General features: G+C 44.9%; 1 protein-coding gene across 2 annotated transcripts in view; it reads left to right on the forward strand.

Moving 5' to 3' along the window:
- arap2 (ArfGAP with RhoGAP domain, ankyrin repeat and PH domain 2) overlaps positions 1 to 18,999 on the forward strand; it is a 598,549-nt gene that overhangs the window by 451,674 nt on the left and 127,876 nt on the right. For both annotated transcript variants that reach the window (XM_070870551.1, XM_070870553.1), the window contains exons 23-24: positions 12,513 to 12,660; positions 15,787 to 15,855. In XM_070870551.1, the coding sequence (XP_070726652.1) occupies positions 12,513 to 12,660; positions 15,787 to 15,855 (217 nt within the window). The remainder of the gene's footprint in view (positions 1 to 12,512; positions 12,661 to 15,786; positions 15,856 to 18,999) is intronic.

Consider the following 18,999-nt stretch of genomic DNA (forward strand, 5'->3'; position numbering starts at 1 on the left):
ATGCAACCAGACTGTGTTGATCTCCATTGGAAGGAAAGAGAACCTCCCTGCGTGCTGTGACTAAGCATATGGAGGGAGTCATAGGGTAGTCTGGGTGCAGCCGTTTACCTTTGTTCACACTCGTCAGTGTTTGCAGCACTTTTAATTGGTCAGGAACCTCGCAGGGTGGGCTTAACAAGCCCCATCAACGGAAGATTGTTCATATAGTGCAGGCTGGAGCAAAGAGCGGCTTTGCCACCCGCCACATATCCCGGCCGTCCCGGCCTCGCCACAGTTGGCGAGATCGGGCCTGAGTGTGCGACAGTATCGCTTACCTTGCATGTAAGGGTGAACTTTAAGATGAATGGATCGAAGATCCTGTGGGGCCCACTAACCTTGATGTATGCGAATGAAGCTCTGTGCAGATAGCATAAATTCAAATATCTAGCCTATAATGCAGGTCTAGCTCTCGTCCCCGTGGAAAGCACCGGCCTCAAGCAGGTGTTGCTGCTGCCTGCAATTTAAAATTGCAGCCAACAGATTGGGAAGGGATAGGAGTGGCTAAATGCACAGCTCCATTTTAATTGCCGGCCCTACTCACTTTTCATCAGGCGGGGGAAGAGGGATGGAGTGTGTTAAAATCTCAACCCCCCCACCCGTCTCCTCCTAATGTCTACCATGTACCCTAGGTCTCAAAAACCTGTCAAAATTAATTAAATATTAATGTATTGGGTGTATTAAGCATAAGCCCTACAAAAGATATGCAATTGTGTGCGTATTTTTAGTGTGCATGCCAAGTCAACTAATTTCACTGATGCTAGCTGTGCTCCACGCATCAGGGAATAAATATAATACATTGAATTTTCCTGGTTCCTGGTGATTCATTCTGATAAAACCATATAATTACTGTCAGTTTCCGCAGAATAGCGGGAGGTACAAATTCAATTCACCCTTAGCATTGAATTGTTAATTAACTTCTTCAGTACGTCACATAGGTGATCATCATTTTTACTGATATTATCTGTTCACTGCAAACAACAAAAAATTGAAATATAGAAGTGGGGAGTAGATGAAACAGGACTAGCATACTCCTTCATCTCTTGGAACTGGAGTTGAATACACGCGTAACTGATGGGAGATTGTCTCTTCTCTCGACCAGCGATAAGGTCCTAAGTGAAATTAATTTGGGTTTGCTTTACCGAATTCTTAGGGGACAGTAATATTAATTGGCTATTGAATTATATACACTTCAGAGGTTTCAAGGACAGCTGATATGGGAAATAGGTTCACACTGCTGCTGTAAGAGATGATCTAAGATGGTTGTTACGTACATTTTGGGGACAGTTTAAGGGAAGCTTCAATTTGCAATCAGCCCTGGCTGCACCTGCCCTTAGAGTGCTTGGTGCTGACACGGGGTTCAAAGAGGAAGTGATGTCCATTCTCCAACAGTGACATCCTTCAACTCGAGCGTAAAAAGTCAGACAATTCTTGCAAGATACGGAAGGAGAATATGGGGTAGAAATTCACCGAAACAGGGTGCACCTACTGTTTTTGAAGTGTTTTATCCATCGAAATTCAGCTCTTCGTGGTTTTTTTCTCTAGCAGAGCGGAAGTGGCCTCATCATGGGACCAGAAATGGAGGCGGAGCGGAGTGGCCATCACGAGAGGGGTGGAAGTGGGGGCGGGACGGAGTGTCCGCCACTGTCAGTCATCAGCGCTGCGCTAATGATGTCATCAAGCTGGCATGTCGCAGTTAAAGGGGAGAGCCTCTGCAAACTGCATTCATTTTAGTTGGGTCCACTGGGCCACCAGGGAGAGTTTCGGCCGGGCCTGACTAAACCTGCAGCCAAAACATGTCGACGACAGCGCCACCTTTAAAGGTGGCACTGCTGCCATTTCACAGCAAAAGTTGTCGGGGGCTCTGGGCTGCGTCAGCACCGCTCCTTCGGGGTAATTTCAGGTAAGGGTCACGCCGCGGTGGGAAAACGGGTGTAGTGGTCCCGGACACCGCTCTGCTCCTGAAGAAGGACAATTTACAAAATGACGGTCCATTCACGGAGAGTCGGCGGCCATTCCGCACCGCCCCGTGGCCGCTGCTTTCAGACGGTCAGAGGCCTTATCGGAAGGGGCAATTTTGGCCCCTATATAATGTGGGAACCTGAATAATCCTTTTTTAAATATGTATATTAACTGGAGAAGAAAGAGGGCAGTGTTGCACAGCTTTGCACGTTATTTTCAAACAAATCTGTATCTTGAGATAAAATGAAAGGACTGAGTTAGTCATCAGATTTTTTTTTCAGTTATAATGCAGCTAGTTTGCAAATAATTTTGTAGCACCAAATTAGGAAAAACTAGTACCGCTGCTGTTTATTCAGAGCTGATTTTTTTTCTACATCAGTGTATCATATTGTGCAGGCAAATATTTAGATGCATCACTAGTCCAGGACTCTGTATTACAGAGCACCTTCAGCTTGATCCCAACACCAAACACATCTTCCCCTCCCCTCCCCATTCACATTACAAAGGGGCCATTCCCTCCACAACCAACTGGTCCATTCTTTAAACACCCCCAAACAACCACTCCCCTTCCCATGACACCTAACAGTACAAGTGCAGGAGATGAAACACCTGCCCTTTTAATTCCTCCCTTTCCACCATCCAGCTCCCGAAACACTCCTTCCAGGTAAAACAGCGATTTACTTGTGCTTCTTTCAATTTAGTATACTGTATTTGCTGTTCATGATGTGGCCTCCTCTACATTGGGGAGAACAGATGCAGATTAGGTGACCGCTTTGTGAAACACCTCCATTCAGCCATTCAGTCCGCAAGCGTGACCGCGAGCTCCTGGTCACCCGTCACTTCAATTCTCCGCTCCACTCTGTCCTCAGCCTCCTATACTGTTCCAATGAAGCTCAACATAAGCTCGAGGAACAGCACCTCATCCTTCAATTTGGCACTTCACAACATTTTACAATATTGAATTCAACAATTTCAGATCGTAACCTCTGCCCCCAGTTTATCAGCATGTGCTGATTCTGCTATTCCCATTTACACCTCGTCTAGACCCATCTTTTGTTTCTTTATTTCTCTCATTACCATCCCCTTTTTGCCTTGCACCATCTTCCCTTTTGTCATTCAATCTTTCCTGCCTTCCACCCTACTGCAGAGTTTTCCTTTTGTTCTTTCCTCCCCTCCTCACTTTCCCTGCCTCTGCACTTGTTTAAAACCTGTTACATCTGTAACATTTTCAATTCTGATGTAAGGTCATCAACCTGAAACATTCACTCTGTTCCTTTCTCCAAAGATGCTACCTGATCTGCTGAATATTTCCAGCATTTTCTGTTTTTATTAATGGAATATAAAGTTCAACATAGTCTGCACTGAAGTTACTTTCAATGGTTCAAATGTCGTCATCATTAGGTGAAATAATACCAATATTTAATATGTGAAATATTAAACATAGAAAATAGGTGCAGGAGCAGGCCATTCGGCCCTTCGAGCCTGCACCACAATTCAATAAGATCATGGCTGATCATGCAACTTCAGTACCCCATTCCTGCCTTCTCTCCATACCCCCTGACCCCCTTAGCCGTAAGGGCCACATCTAACTCCCTCTTGAATATATCCAACGAACTGGACTCAACAACTTTCTGTGGTAGAGAATTCCACAGGTTCACCACTCTCTGGGTGAAAAAGTTTCTCCTCATCTCGGTCCTATATGGCTTACCCCTTATCCTTAGACTGTGACCCCTGGTTCTGGACTTCCCCAACATCGGGACCATTCTTCCTGCATCTAACCTGTCCAGTCCTGTCAGAATTTTATATGTTTCTATGAGATCCCCTCTCATTCTTCTAAATTCCAGTGAGTATAAGCCTAGCCAATCCAGGCTTTCTTCATATGTCAGTCCTGCCATCCCGGGAATTAGTCTGGTGAACCTTCGCTGCACTCCCTCAATAGCAAGCATGTACTTCCTCAGATTAGGAGACCAAAACTGCACACAATACTCAAGGTGTGGTCTCACCAAGACCCTGTACAACTGCAGGACCTCCCTGCTCCTGTACTCAAATCCTCTCGCTATGAAGGCCAGCATGCCATTTGCTTTCTTTACTGCCTGCTGTACCTGCATACCTACCTTCAATGACTGATGTACCATGACACCCAGGTCTTGTTGCACCTCCCCTTTTCCTAATCTGTCACCATTCAGATAATAATCTGCCTTCCTGTTTTTGCCACCAAAGTGGATAAGCTCACATTTTAGGTAGACACATTCATGAAAGCAAATTGTGAGGAGGACACAAAAATCTGCAAAAGGATATAGACAGGCTAAGTGAGTGTGCAAAGATTTGGCAGATGGAGTACAATGTGCAAAAATGTGAGGATATCCACTTTGGCAGAGAAAATAGAAAAGCAAATTAGAATTGAAATGGAGAAAAATTGCAAAGTGCTGCAGTACAGAGGGACCTGGGGGTCCTTGTGCATGAAACAAAAAATGTTAGTATGCAGGTACAGCAAGTAATCAGGAAGGGAAATGGAATTCTGGCCTTGATTGCAAGGGGGGATAGAGGACTGATATATGAGGAGAGACTGGATCTCACTGTATTCACTGGAGTTTAGAAGGATGAGAGGGGATCTCATAGAAACATATAAAATTCTGACGGGACTGGACAGGTAGGATTCAGGAAGAACGTTCCCAATGTTGAGGAAGTCCAGAACCAGGGGACACAGTCTAAGGATAAGGGGTAAGCCATTTAGGACCGAGATGAGGAGAAACTTCTTCACTCAGAGAGTTGTTAACCTCTACCGCAGAGAGTTGTGGATGCCAGTTCATTGGATATATTCAAGAGGGCATTAGATATGGCCCTTACAGCTAAAGGGATCAAGGAGTATGGAGAGAAAGCAGGAAAGGGGTACTGAGGTGAATGATCAGCCATGATCTTATTGAATGGTGACGCAGGCTCGAAGGGCCGAGTGACCAACTTCTGCACCTATTTTCTATGTTTCTATAAAAGCAGAGAAGTCCTGCTACCACTGTACAAGGTATTGGTGAGGCCACACCAAGAGTACTGCGTACAGTTTTGGTCTCCGTATTTAAGGAAGGATATACTTGCATTGGAGATTGTTCAGAGAAGGTTCACTAGGTTGATTCCGGAGATGAGGGGGTTGACTTAGGAAGATAGGTGGGTTGGGCCTATACTCATTGGAGTTCAGCAGAATGAGAGGTGATCTTATCGAAACCATGTAAGATAATGTGGGGGCTCGACAAGGTCGATGCAGAGAGGATATTTCCACTCATAGGGGAAACTAAAACTGGGAGGGCATAGTCTCAGAATAAGGGGCCGCCCATTTAAAACTGAGATGAGGAGGAATTTCTTCTCTGAAGCTTGTAAATCTGTGGAATTTTCTGCCTCATAGAGATGTGGAGGCTGTGTAATTGAATACATTTAAGGCAGAGATAGACAGATTTTTGAGCAATAAGGGAATAAAGGGTTATGGGGGGTGGGCAGGGAAGTGGAGCTGAGTCCATGATCAGATAGCCAGTCTTGGTAGTCTGTCATATCCAACAAAGACGTTGATGTGCTAAACATCAATGGCATGTGTCTTCAAGTGACTGTATAGGCCAATTCTGGATGCACATCGTCTCTTGCACGTTGGACAAAGGATGTTCGATGTGCCTGATGCTGACAGTACTGCCACCTGATGTCGTCTATCTCTAGTGTCCCACAGGCACAGGCGTTGACATCGGCTTTCTTCGAAGGTCTGGCAGGCAGTCCTTGTGAGGGTTCGCCACTGGATTTTATCAGCTGTTGTATTCTCGAGGTCCTTTGGTCGGATGCCACAGTACTGGAGGTTAGCCTTGATGCAATCTTTGTAGCGCTTGCAGGGGCGCCTCTGGTGTCTTTGACCTTCACAGAGCTCGCCGTGAAGAAGCTGACGAGGGATCCTTGACTCATCCATGCGGATGACATGTCCAGCCCACCGGAACTGGGCTCGCATGATCATCACCTCGATGCTAGTTGATTGTGCTCTCTCCAGAACCTCAAAGTTTGACACCCGGTCTTGCCAGCATATGTGGAGTATAGATCTGAGACTGTGCATATGGAAAGCTTCCAACTTTTTGATGTGACGCCTGTAGGGTGTCCAGGTCTCACATCCATAAAGGAGAGATGAGAGAATGACTGCATTATACACCAACAGTTTAGTTGACAGTCGGATGTGGTGGTGACTCAACACCTTAGTGCGCAAGCGACCAAGTGCCTGGCTGGCTTTACAGATCCTTGCATCAATCTCCTTGTCCAAGGACCCATCACTTGATATGGTGCTGCCAAGGTACTTGAAGCTGTCCACTGACTTTAGTTGTATACTGCCGATGAAGACTGTGGGAGCAGGTGCTGTGGTGCCAGGGGCAGGCTGATAGAGAACATCGGTTTTACTAAGGCTGATGGTTAGGCCAAACAATTCTGTTGCCTCAGCAAATTTGCTGAGTATGAATTGTAGGTCACTCTCCTTGTGTGCCATAAGGGCGCAGTCGTCAGGAAAGAGTGTCTCTAGGATGAGTCATTTCCGTACTTTGGTCTTTGCAGCAAGGCGGCGGATGTCGAACAGTGAATCATCTAATCGATATCTCAGGTAGACCCCAAACTCCAAGTCTTTTATGGCATAGTTCAAGACGCAGGTAAAGAATAGGTTGAACAGAACTGCAGCGAGTACACAACCTTGTTTCACTCCATTTGAGATGGCAAATGGGGCCGTGGTTGTGCCGTCTGAGAGCACTTCACCTGTCATGTTATCATGAAACAGCTCAACTCACAATACCAAGATGTTCTTCAGCACCATTAAGTCAGACTATGGACTATCAAAACCCAGCACTACTCCACTCCTTTCATCAGATGGCAGCACTTTGATCAAAGACAGGACTGGCATAAATGAGAGGTGGAGGGAACACTTCAGTAATCTTCTTAATCGACCTTCAACAGTGAACGAAGAAGCACTTGACTCCATACCCCAGCAATCTATCAAAGAAGATCTTCATCTTCCTCCCAGCATGGACGAAGTAAAGAAAGCCATCAACCTGATGAGTACTGGAAAGGCTCCAGGAAAGGATGGAATCCCTGCCGAAATCTACAAGGCAGTAAGCCCAGCAACTCTCGAGGCCTTTCATGACATAATAACTAGCATCTGGGAAGATGAAGACATGCCACAGGACTTCCATGACGCTATGATAGTTTCCCTCTACAAGAACAAGGGCAACAAAGCAGACTGTGGCAACTACAGGGGAATATCACTTCTGTCCATTGCTGGGAAGATCATCGCCCGCATAGTATTGAACCGACTCATAGCTAGTGTCTCAGAAGTAAATATTCCAGAAACACAATGTGGCTTTCGACCTGGTCGGAGCACAGCGGACATGATCTTTGCACTCAGACAAGTGCAGGAGAAGTGCATTGAGCAGAACATGGACCTGTACACTGTATTTATTGATCAGATAGCCACGATCTTATTAAATGGCGGAGCAGGCTTGAGGGACCACATGGCCTACTCCTGTTCCTATTTCTTATCTTCTTATGTTTTTTTAAACTTGGGACCATGGAATCACATGTATCCAAGTTTGCTGATGATACAAAGATAGGTGGAACAGTAAGATGTGAGTAGGACCCTGGAAACATATAACGGATACTGAGGGCTTAATACAACTGAAACTCGAGAGGAGTATAGAAAGTGCAGGGGTGAAATTAAAAAGGGAATTATGAAAGCAAGGAGAGAGCATGAAAAGATTGTGTCAAGTAAAATCAAGGAAAACCCAAGGATGTTTTATAATTACATTAAGAGCAAGAGGATGACTAAAGAAAGAGTAGGGCCTATTAGGGACCGTGGGGCAAAAATTCACCCCCACCTGAAATGGGTTGCACCTTCCACTCCTGAAGTGTTTTTTACGCTGCGTAGGATGAGGGTGCCTTTTTTGGTAAATTCAGCTCTTTGTCTTTTTTTTTCAGGCTGATGGGAAGTCAGTCATAATGGGGATGGAAGTCGGGCGGGAAGCAGCAGATCACCAACAAGAGGGGCGGAAGTGGAGGCGGGATGAACTCACCTCCGCTGTCATTCATCAGTGGAGCGGTGATGATGTCATGATGTGTGTGCCTCACCACCCACTTCCTCAACATTAAGGGGAGAGAATCGGAATTGTAAAATTTCGGGCCACCAGGGAGGGTTTGGCCATGCCAGCGGCCTGTTGACGGCCTAGACAAAACCAGGGGCATAATTGTCAGCCCGACCTGGCAGTCGGCCAATAAAAAAAAAATTGGCGGGCTCTCCCCTTGAAGAGTCGCCGGGCTGTCATGGCTCACACACTGAAAGTAAGGTGCACCGACAGAAAAAGCTGTCGGGGGCTCCGCACGGCGCATCAAAGATTTTTGGAGTTAAATTTAGCTGGAGGTGTGGGAGATCGGCGGTGAGCTCTTTGATGACGCACTTAGAACGGGTCGTCAGCGGTGGGGCGGAAGTGGGGACAGCCGGAAAAAACCCCGATGTGAATTTCGCTCGGAGGCAAGAAGCAAAGAGTAATAGTTAATGGGCATTTTTGCGATTGGAAGGCTGTTTCCAGTAGGGTTCTGCAGGGCTCAGTACTAGGTCCCTTGCTTTTTGTGCTGTATATCAATGATTTAGTTTTGAATGTAGGGGGTATGATTAAGAAGTTTGCAGATGATACAAATATTGGCTGTGTGGTTGATAATGAAAAAGAAAGCTGTGGACTGCAGGAAGATATCAATGAACTGGTCAAGTGAGCAGAACAATGGCAAATGGAATTTAATCCGGAGAAGTGTGAGGTAATGCATTTGGGGAGGGCTAACAAGGTAAGAGAATACACATTAAATGGTAGGACACTGGGAAGTGTAGAGGAACAAAGGGACCTTGGAGTGCATGTCCACAAATCCCTGAATGTAGCAGGTCAGGTAGATAAGGTGGCCAGAAGGCATACGGAATACTTGCCTTTATTAGCCGAGGCATAGAATACAAGAGCAGGGAGGTTATGCTTGAACTGTATAAAACACTAATTAGGCCACAGCTAGAGTATTGTGTGCAGTTCTGGTCGCCATACTACAGGAAAGATGTGATTGCACTGGAGAGGGTACAGAGGAGATTTATGAGGATGTTGCCTGGGCTGGAGAATTTTAGCTATAAGGATAGATTGGATAGGCTAGGGTTATTTTCTTTGAAACAGAGGAGGCTGAGGGAGACCTTATTTGAGGTGTATAAAATTATGAGGGGCCTAGATAGAGCAGATAGGATGGACCTATTTCCCTTAGCAGAGGGGGTCAACAGCCACGGGCATAGATTTAAAGTAACTGGTAGAAAGTTTTAGAGGGATTTGAGTGAAATTTCTTCACCCAGAGGATGGTGGGGTCTGGAACTCACTGCCTGAAAGAGTGGTAGAAGCAGAAACCCTCACCACATTTTAAAAGTACTTCCATGTGCACTTGAAGTGCCGTAACCTACAGCGCTACGGACCAAGAGCTGGAAAGTGGGATTAGGCTGGATAGCTCTTTGTTGGCCGGCGTGGACACAATGGGCCAAAATAGCCTCCTTCCATGCTGTAAATTTCTATGATTTTATGACGCAAAGAACTTGCAAAGGGATATAGACAGGTTAAGTGAGTGGGCAATAAGGTGGCAGATGGAGTGTAATGTGGGGAAATGTGAGATTATACACTTTGATCGGAAAAATAGAAAAGCACAATTTTTTTAAATGGACAGAAACTATTAAGTGTTGGTGCCCTAGTACAAGAAACACAGAGTTAGTATGCAGGTACAGCAAACAATTCGGAAGGCAAATGGCATGTTGGCCTTTATTGCAACAGGTTTTGAGTACAAAAGTAAAAAAGTCTTGCGACAATTGTACAAGTCTCTGGTGAGACCACATCTGGAGTACTGTGCACAGTTTTGGTCTCTTTATTTAAGGATATGCTTGCCGAAGATGCGGTGCAACAAAGGTTCACTAGATAGATTCCTGGGATGAGAGGGTTGTCCTATGAGGAAAGATTGAGTAGATTTCGGCCTATGCTCTCTGGAGTTTAGAAGAATGAGAGGTGATCTCATTGAAACATATAAGATTCTGAGGGGGATTGACAGGATAGATGCTGAGAGATTGTTTCCCCTGGTTGGAGAGTCTAGAACTAGGGAGCATCGTCCCAGGATAAAGGGCCGGCCTTTTACGACTGAGATGAGGAGGAATTTCTTCACTAAGATGATTGTGAATCTTTGGAATTCTCTGCCCCAAAGAGCCGTGGATGCCCAGTCATTGCGTATATTCAAGGTTGAGGTCAATGATGAGCCATGATTTTATTGAATGGTGGAGCAGGCTCGAGGGGCTGTATGGCCTACTACTCCTGCTCCTAATTGTGGAGTCCTACATGCCTGTGGTCTGTAACTGGAGGACCAGTGCACTGACAATCTGGTCAGCTTAATCAAACATATGATTGGAAGCACTTGAGTCCTAGAAATTGAATTGTGCCTGAATTAGATCATGGTCAGAGTGCAGTGCATGTGCCTAATATGGACAGTTTCAGCACTACAGCAAATTATTCTGCTAGTCTCATTTGTTTATTACTGGCGAGTTGTGGGTGCTTGTTGCAACCACAAGGGCAATTCACCAGTCGTGCAGGGACAGCAAGGTGACTCCAGGGGGAGAGGCAATCGGGAATGGGGCCAACAGCAGACCCTTCAAGATCTGGTTATCCTGACTGCACTAGACCTGACGTGTTTTTGCTCTTCAGTCATAGGAGATTGGCCTTCTAAACTGGATCCCTTTGCACCCGTGTTTCCACTCGCGGTGAAAAATATTACCCCCTCTGTATATTGGAGAAGCTATTAAAAGTCTCTCTTAATTCCAGTATGTGTGTTTCTAGTTAGACATTTCAGACAGATATACTATTCAGCTGCTACAGGGAAAGCTTGTCTAGCTGCTGTGTAATGTCTAGTTCAGGAGAGGTCAGTTGCAGCTGTACATCTCGGAAAAAACCTTTCCAGCTTCCAGTCTCATTCTCCAGCTTCTCTTGTTATTAGAGCGCTGCAAAACGTTCCACTTCTCCCTCAGGCCCTTAGAGACAAAAGGGCCAGAATATTCCGTTTCTGTGGCAATCCAAGGATTTTATAGCACTTATTGCTGTAGCAATTGTAATAAAGTTCAATTCCTCTATAGAGTTTGTTGAAAGTTACCTGAGGTCACAACATCTGATTTGGTGAAGCCCAACATGCCTCTCTCTCTCTCTCTTTACTTAAACCCATCCTGCCGAAACAGCATTAGTGATAAAATGAAGTTTACGCAAACTATAAGAGCTGTGCAATATAGATAATTTTAACTGAAACATTGGTTCCAATTTTAACTCTACCCACTTGGGTTTAAATGAGGGCAGTCACTTACCACCTATAATCCCGCTGTCTTTCAACCATGTCCCGATCTTAGATTGTTCCTTTGAAGCAGGTGAGCGGGACAACCGCAGAAAGGAAGCGGAGTGCATCTTTAAATAAGCAGATTGCTTCCTGATGATGTCATCGGGACCCAACTGCAATATTGGCCCTGAATTTGCGGTCGGAGGCGTACCTCCGAAGTATGCCTCGAACCCACGAAACATCTACGAACTTACCTCCTGGCTCCAATGCTACGGAGAATTCAGGTCCTGGTCCTCCAGGAGTATGCCTGCGTAAAGGCCCCTGGATCCCAGGGATGCAGGTGGTTTGGAAGCGTCCCTGGGATCAAGTGGGCCAGGTCCTCCACTGAGAAAGGAGGATTTTGTTTCCCTACGTCTGCTTTTACCAGCTGTAAGAGTTTCGTGGGCAATTGCTGGGAAGTTCTGCACCAATGAAAGTGATTTTCTCGTCAGTTCGGTAGATCTCTCGAGTACATTGACAGATCGCAAGTTTTGGGTTTTCTCCCATGCACAGCGCATGCGGAAACCCGAAGTTGCGAGGCCTTTCAGAAGGTTTATGATGCCGTATGCTATGCCATCACAGAGACGCTAAATTCTGGCCCATTATTTGGAGCCCTGCCCAGAGCCAGATTGTAGGCCAGGATGAGCAGGAGTGCTCTTCCCGACCCCACAAGGCTTGGGACTGCCTTGCCCCGGGCTCCTCCCCACCCCACCATCAACTGAAACTGGGGACCCGGCTGAGGCGTCCCGCCACCAAATTCCCACTCCCACCCACTGGAAAGATAGTGGATCTGACCCGGTTTGGGCAAGACCCGTGCAAGACATTTATTCAAACATTCAGATCGGCTGGGACCCAAAGTCCCCGGGTTCGCCGTCAGTTTCGGGCCTCGCTGGCACGATACTCACCCTCCCTTTAAAATCACATACTACACACCATAATGACTCTGTTTGTTAAATAATATGGAAAAAGTAGTGGTGCATCACAAAGCCTTCAGATATTGTGCCTTGGCAATAAGGATGCTGTGGGTTTGCATAAACCTTCAGAGCAGTAATGTGTCATTGTGGCAGTAAAGTTGTATATATGTTAAATTACTCCTTCCCCTCCTACAGAGTACAGAAATGTTCAAAGATGAATCAAATGAACACACACAGTTTGTCCCAAGTGTTTTCATCCTACTTATTCCAAACAGAAGGTCAAACTAAACAAGAAGTGAATGTTGTGGAGGATCTTATCAATTTGTATGTTCAACTCTTTGGTGTAAGTACATATTTTTGGTCATAAAATGATAGTGACTTGATATTGTTGTAAATCAGTGCACTTAATAATTTATATAGTTTTTCAAGAAATATGATATCAAATCATTTACAACGATTATATCTAACACATTACTGCAGAACAATAAACAAGGAATGTGTTGCATGCTTCCTTACCCTGATGTCTTAAGATCTCATCTGACCATTAAAGTGTGTTTTTAAAAGTTCTTTTTCATGGAATTGATGTCACCAAAGTAGTTAATCTGTTGTATGTAGTCAAGCAAACTTGTAGAATTGTATAAAAAAGAAAATATGAAAGACATAATAACTAACAGATAAGAATAGGCAACTGATTTACATTTTCTTGAGAAAATTCATTCGTTTGAAACTGGGAGTCTGAATATTAGAGACATGCTAGTCTGACTAAATTTTGATTTGACCATTTTTTTCTAAATGCGACTGAGTTTTATAAGTGCTGTTAAATGTTTGAAACAACACTACTACAACAACAACTCACATTTATATAGCACCTTTAATGTAGAAAGACGTCTCAAGGTGCTTCACACAGGCATAATCAAAAATGTGGATGCTGAGCGAAAGAAAGAAACATTAGGAGAGGTGACCAAGAGCTTGGTCAAAGAAATGGGTTTTGGGAAGGCTCTTAAAGGGAGAGAGGCAAAAGGGTTTAAGGAATGAATCCCAAAGCGTTGAGGCCTAGGTCGCCACTGGTGGGATAAATACATAAATAAATATTTGATTCTGGAAGTAAAGAAAGTTATTTGTTAGTACTTTTTATCCTAAATTGGGTAATTAGCACTAATCCTGTAATATTTTATTTGAGGTAATTGTGTTATATCATGAGCAAGTAGCAGTGTCCATTTTGAAACCATGAACTAAAATCGCCAATTGTAAACTATGCCAAGGTATGAGTCATTCTGTTAGGCATGATAGCTTCATATATGTATGATGTGTGTCGTTTTGTGATCCGAGTAGAAATCATCTGGACAGGTGCATATTTCTCTGCTTCAAATATTTATCCAAAATTTTCCCTTAAAAGATGCAGTAGCCTCTGCTTCAACTGTTCCCTATGGCATAGCATTCCCTGTTCCAATAACCCTCTGCATAAAATAAATTGCTCCCAACTCAGTGATAAATTGAATTGGATGCAAAAGTGAGGAAGTGATGCTGCAGTTGTACAGAGCCTTGGACAGATCCCATCTGGGGTACCACGTTCAATTTTGGGCACCGAACCTCAGGACAGTCTTGGAAATGGTACAGCGCAGATTCACTGGAATTAAACCAGGGCTTAAAGTGTTAAATTTTGAAGACAGGTAGCATAAACTTGGCTCTTTGTTAGGTAAGGGTTTCAAGGGATATGGAACAAACACAGATAAGTAAATGAAGTTGTGGTCGAGATCAACTATGATCTAATTGAATGGCGGAATACTTGTTCCAAAGTTTCTATGAAAGCAGGGAGTATTGGGCTTCCAGCTTAATTGGTGAGGACTAAGGGGTCGCAATTCGTTTACGTTCCGTTTGAGGGCGGTGACCGAGGCGAGGCAGAACTTCCTGAACCCAGTGCAGAAGTCCCGCCCGGCCACGAAATTCCAGTTACCGCCCTCACAGGAAGTGAAGCGCAATGTCGCACGTTCCAATTCCTTTTGAGGCAGGATCAGGGACGCTACAAGGGTGCATCGTGGAGCGTCACGTGGCCTCTCTTTCCGTTAAAGGGTAGGGAGGTTGCGAGTTCTGCAGGCCCTTTGAAGGCCTCCACTGGGCCACCAGGTCGAAGGGGTGCCGTGGCCGCAGCCCGGCACCGAAACGGCACGATTGCGCCCCAGACCCCACAAAAGGCATACCGAATGACCCGACCGGTAAGGGGGGGAAAGTAAAAGATGGTGGCATGCAGCGCACCTGCTCTTTAAGTTTCACCCCGCGAGGGGTGACCGGCACGGTTCGCCACCTGCCATGGGGCAAAAAGGGGTCGTCGCACACGGCGATGACGTCATCGCTGGAGGCACAGAGGCCGGGGCCGTGGCTCTAATACATTCGCGCCTCCGTTAACTGCCGCACAATTTTGCAAGAGCTGGTAACACCTCTGCGCAGGCAAAAACAGTTTTGCACCCCTTAGTGCCTCCCGGAGGCACAAAACAGGAGTATTTCGGTCCCTAAGAATGAAAAGGGGAGGGAGGAAGCAACTGAATGGATTGCCGCAATTTTGGATGCAAATAAATCATGAACTCGCACATTTATTGTCTGAAGTGAGGGTTGAAAGTGCAGGATAGGGAGGTTGGAGGAGATGGTTTGTGCTGGATGGAGTTATCCTCACTCTCCAGAATAATTTTGGATTCCTAAGAAGATTTGCCATAGGAAGAGAGGGAGGATAGAGCTGAGTGGTAGTATCAGAGTTTTCAGTTATATTGCAAGAAAGGCAAACAATGAAACAAACTTTGAAGACCAAACTAAATCACTGCGGCACAGAAATGAAAAACATACACTTGGATCTTTAATCAATAGAATAAAGAAGTTGAGGAGGCAGAACAATGTATATCAATGGTATATGTGTGTGGATATGTAAATGTACATGTGTATAGATATATTGTATACTTGTGCAGATATATATGTGTGTAGATAGGTGTGCATGTGCATATATATATATATATATATATATATAAGTCAAATACAAGAGCTGGCGTAGGAGGATAAAGCTCTGGAATACGAACGCTGTTGGAAAAAAGGTGACAAGAGCTGCATTTAATGCAGGATTTAGTCTTCCAGCAGGAATTTCTCCCTCAATTTGATCATTCTCCCAGCAGACTTTCCACTAATTTCCTCTGGAAACCCTTGGAGATTCAACAGTCAGATAAATTTTTTACACCCAAGATTAAATGCACCATTTTCTTTTAAATGATTTATAAAAACATAAAGGACAGATAACTAAGACAAAGGAGGACTATCATTGAATTGTTAATTCTACTTGATAAGTATAGCATAGCTATCCTCCATCATCTACCTAAATTATCCTTCATGGTATTAATGGATTGGTTAATTTTTTTTTGTTTGCCACCTACAGATATTTATCATTTCTTTGTACTTTTTGATAAATGTTTCTGTGCTTTGCTTGAAATAGGTTAATGAAGACCAGGTGAAACAGATGGAGATCGAAAATAGCTTTATAACGACATGGAAAGATACACAGGTATGGACATGTTGGTTGGCAATATTTACCTTTGATTTATGTGTATATATATATTTTTAAACATAAATGTATATGTATTATATATTTGTATATATTTATATATATATATATATATATATATAATTTCACCTCATCATAAGTGTTCTATTCAGTGAACTGTTAGTTTACGTACTTTAAATATTTAAAGCTATAGATGCCAAAATTCCGGGTCTGGATAAGGCCCAGTACCGTCGTTTTGCGGCGGCCTTGCGGCGGAATCGAGTGGCCGCCGCGTTGCAGTCCATTAGCGTCCACGATCCAAATTCACCTTGGGGATTTTTCGGAAGGTCCCCACTTCCACCCCGCTGCAGCCGACCGCCCCAAGCCCATCATCAAAGCGCGCACCGCCGCTCTCCCGCACCTCCAGCCCACTCCGTGCGAAATTTACCTTAAAAATTCACAATCCGCCGCACGGTGCCCCCGACAGCTTTTTCTGGCGGTGCACCTGGTTTCTTGTATGTGAGCTACGGCAGCGCAGCAGCCTTTCAAGGGAATGTTTTTTTTTTGCTGGCTGACTTCCCGATTGGCCGGACAACTATGGTCATGGGTTCAGCCAGGTCACTAACAGGCAGTCTGACACCCATTTTTGGGTGCCAGGCCACTGGCCCGGCCAGAACCCTCACTGGTGGCCCAGTGGCTGAACCTAAAAAATCACTGCTTCTCTCGCCTTTAAATGAGGGGACAGTGTGGTGACGCATACACGCAGTGACGTCACCACCACTCCGCCACTGAGTGACAGCGACGGAGACTCTGTCCCGCCCCCACTTCCGCCCCTCACCAGCAACTACCGCCACACTTCCGCCCACATTATGACCGGCTTCCGGTCTGATCCGAAAAAAGCGGCAAAGTGGAGAAAATCGACCGAAAGACCACCTCATCGCACTCGACGGTAAAAACATCAAAAAAAGCTAGCCGTGCCAGCTTTCTGGCGGCCTGATTTCGGCCCCATATAATTTATTTTATAGATTTTATTGAGACTTCTTTAAAGGATGTTTATTCACATACTGGTCAGGTGTGTGTTTATATGTACCACTATTATGACCCACTGCATGGCAACACAATGCTGTTTGGATGGATGGTCAGAATTGCAGAGTTTTACAGAGTACTGGTGCTGATATGGTTAACATTTTAGTGCTGTTGTGATATTCTTGGGATAGTGCCTAATGCCATGTATGACTTGGTTTCTAGTTTCTGGATTCAAAAATAATTAACCATTGCATCCTAGCATATTTACTAAGGGAATGTATTTGCAATCATTGCTACCAGACTGGATTTGGAACCTATCTTTCTTACATTCAGTGCTAAGAACTCCTTTCCTCTCTCTCTTTCCACCTTTTTCAGCCCCTGTTGTCAATTCTTGCTGTTCTGCTTTCCTAACCTTGCCTCTCATGTTGAATACCATCTGGAGGAAACACAGCTGAAAGCAAGGCGCACAGAATGTACTCTAGCTTGGCAGAGATTGGGTACTCTGCAACAAGTGAGTCGCCTCATGGCCCTTCTATGCATCTCCATAATCTCCAAGACTCAATAAAGGAATGTAATGGAATACTCATCAGCCAACCCCATCGAGGATAGAGCTGTCCACATGATCGGGATGCGTGCCACTAAACTCAATATCCGACCTCCTCCACTACCAGCATACTGTGGCTGCAGTATGTACTATCCATAGGATGCACACAGCAGCTCACCAAGCTTACATCAAGAGCACATACCTGCCCCACAACATGTACTACTGAGAAGAACAAGAGTGAGAATGTCATGGAAACACCATCACCTCCAATTCCTCTCCAGGTTACAGGTCATCCAGACTTGGACATATAGGGGTCAAGTTTCGGCCTAAGTTGCTCCTATTTTTTTGGAGCAACTAGTTTAGAATAGAGCATCTTAGAAATTGCAATTCTCAGCATTTAGTTTGCTCCAGTTCTCGTGAGTTAGAATAGTTTCATTGCAGAACAGATTTTTTTTTCAAAAGGGGGCGTGTCCAGCCACTTACACCTGTTTTGCAAGTTTAGGCAGCGAAAACTTACTCCAAACTAACAGAATGGAGTAAGTGTAGATTTTTGTGCACTCAGAAAAACGTTGCCTACACTTACAAATCAGGCGTAGTGAACGAGAGATGGGGTGGGGGGGTGGTGGGGGGAAGTAATTGAATTTTACAAGCATTTAACAGTTTCACTTTTACAAATAAAGAGCCATCCTGAATAATAAATGATAAATAAAACTAATTTTAAAAAATTGAATTTTCCTACCTGTCTGAAGCAGCAGCAGCAGCCTTCCGAGCTGCAAAGTAACTTGCAGGCAGGCAGGCCATTCGGCCAGTGAACAGAGGTGGGAGACGTCAGTGAGGCGGGCCCCAGACACACACAAACGCCAGAATCATGTCCTTCCTTCTCATTGGCTGATGATACAGTCGAGCAGATGCAAATACTGCAGCTCCACAAGCTGTCATCTACAACTGAATGGGGGACATCGGACTTATCTTAAGCATGGCCTGACTGGCTATAAACCTGAACTCGTGGGAAATTCAACAACTCTTTATTTTATCTAAAGACAAAGACCTAACCCTGCCACTCTTGGGCCTAGTCCTCACCGCAGCAGGAAAATCTGCATACTTTGGACTCCACCCTTGATTGCCGGCAGCCATAGAAGGCCCTAAGCCAGTCTCTGCCCTACTCCACTCCAGCACCATAGTTGTAGCTGGCATCTTCTTGCTAATTCGCCTACACCTCTTAATACAAGACAATTACCTAATCTTAACAACATGCCTCTGCTTGGAGGCCCTGACCATCTTGTTTACTGCCGCATGCGCACATACTCAAAACGACATTAAAAAAACGTTGCATTCTCAACATTAAGCCAATTAGGCACACACATGTAGCCCAAGACACCTTGCTTAGCCACACCCGCCATGGACTTCAGCAGTGATAAACATTGATGTATGAGCGCAAGCTTGAATCAGTTAAGGTTAACTGGGTTGGTAAATCTCGTGCCAGCCGCCGCGGTTATACGAGTGACCCATATTAATACTCTCCCAGCGTAAAGAGTGGTTTAAGAAAACCTTTAATAACTAAAGTGAAGACCTCATCAAGCTGTTACACGCACTCA

The sequence above is a fragment of the Pristiophorus japonicus genome, chromosome 2 (assembly GCF_044704955.1).
Source record: "Pristiophorus japonicus isolate sPriJap1 chromosome 2, sPriJap1.hap1, whole genome shotgun sequence".
NCBI classification, from domain to species: domain Eukaryota; kingdom Metazoa; phylum Chordata; class Chondrichthyes; family Pristiophoridae; genus Pristiophorus; species Pristiophorus japonicus.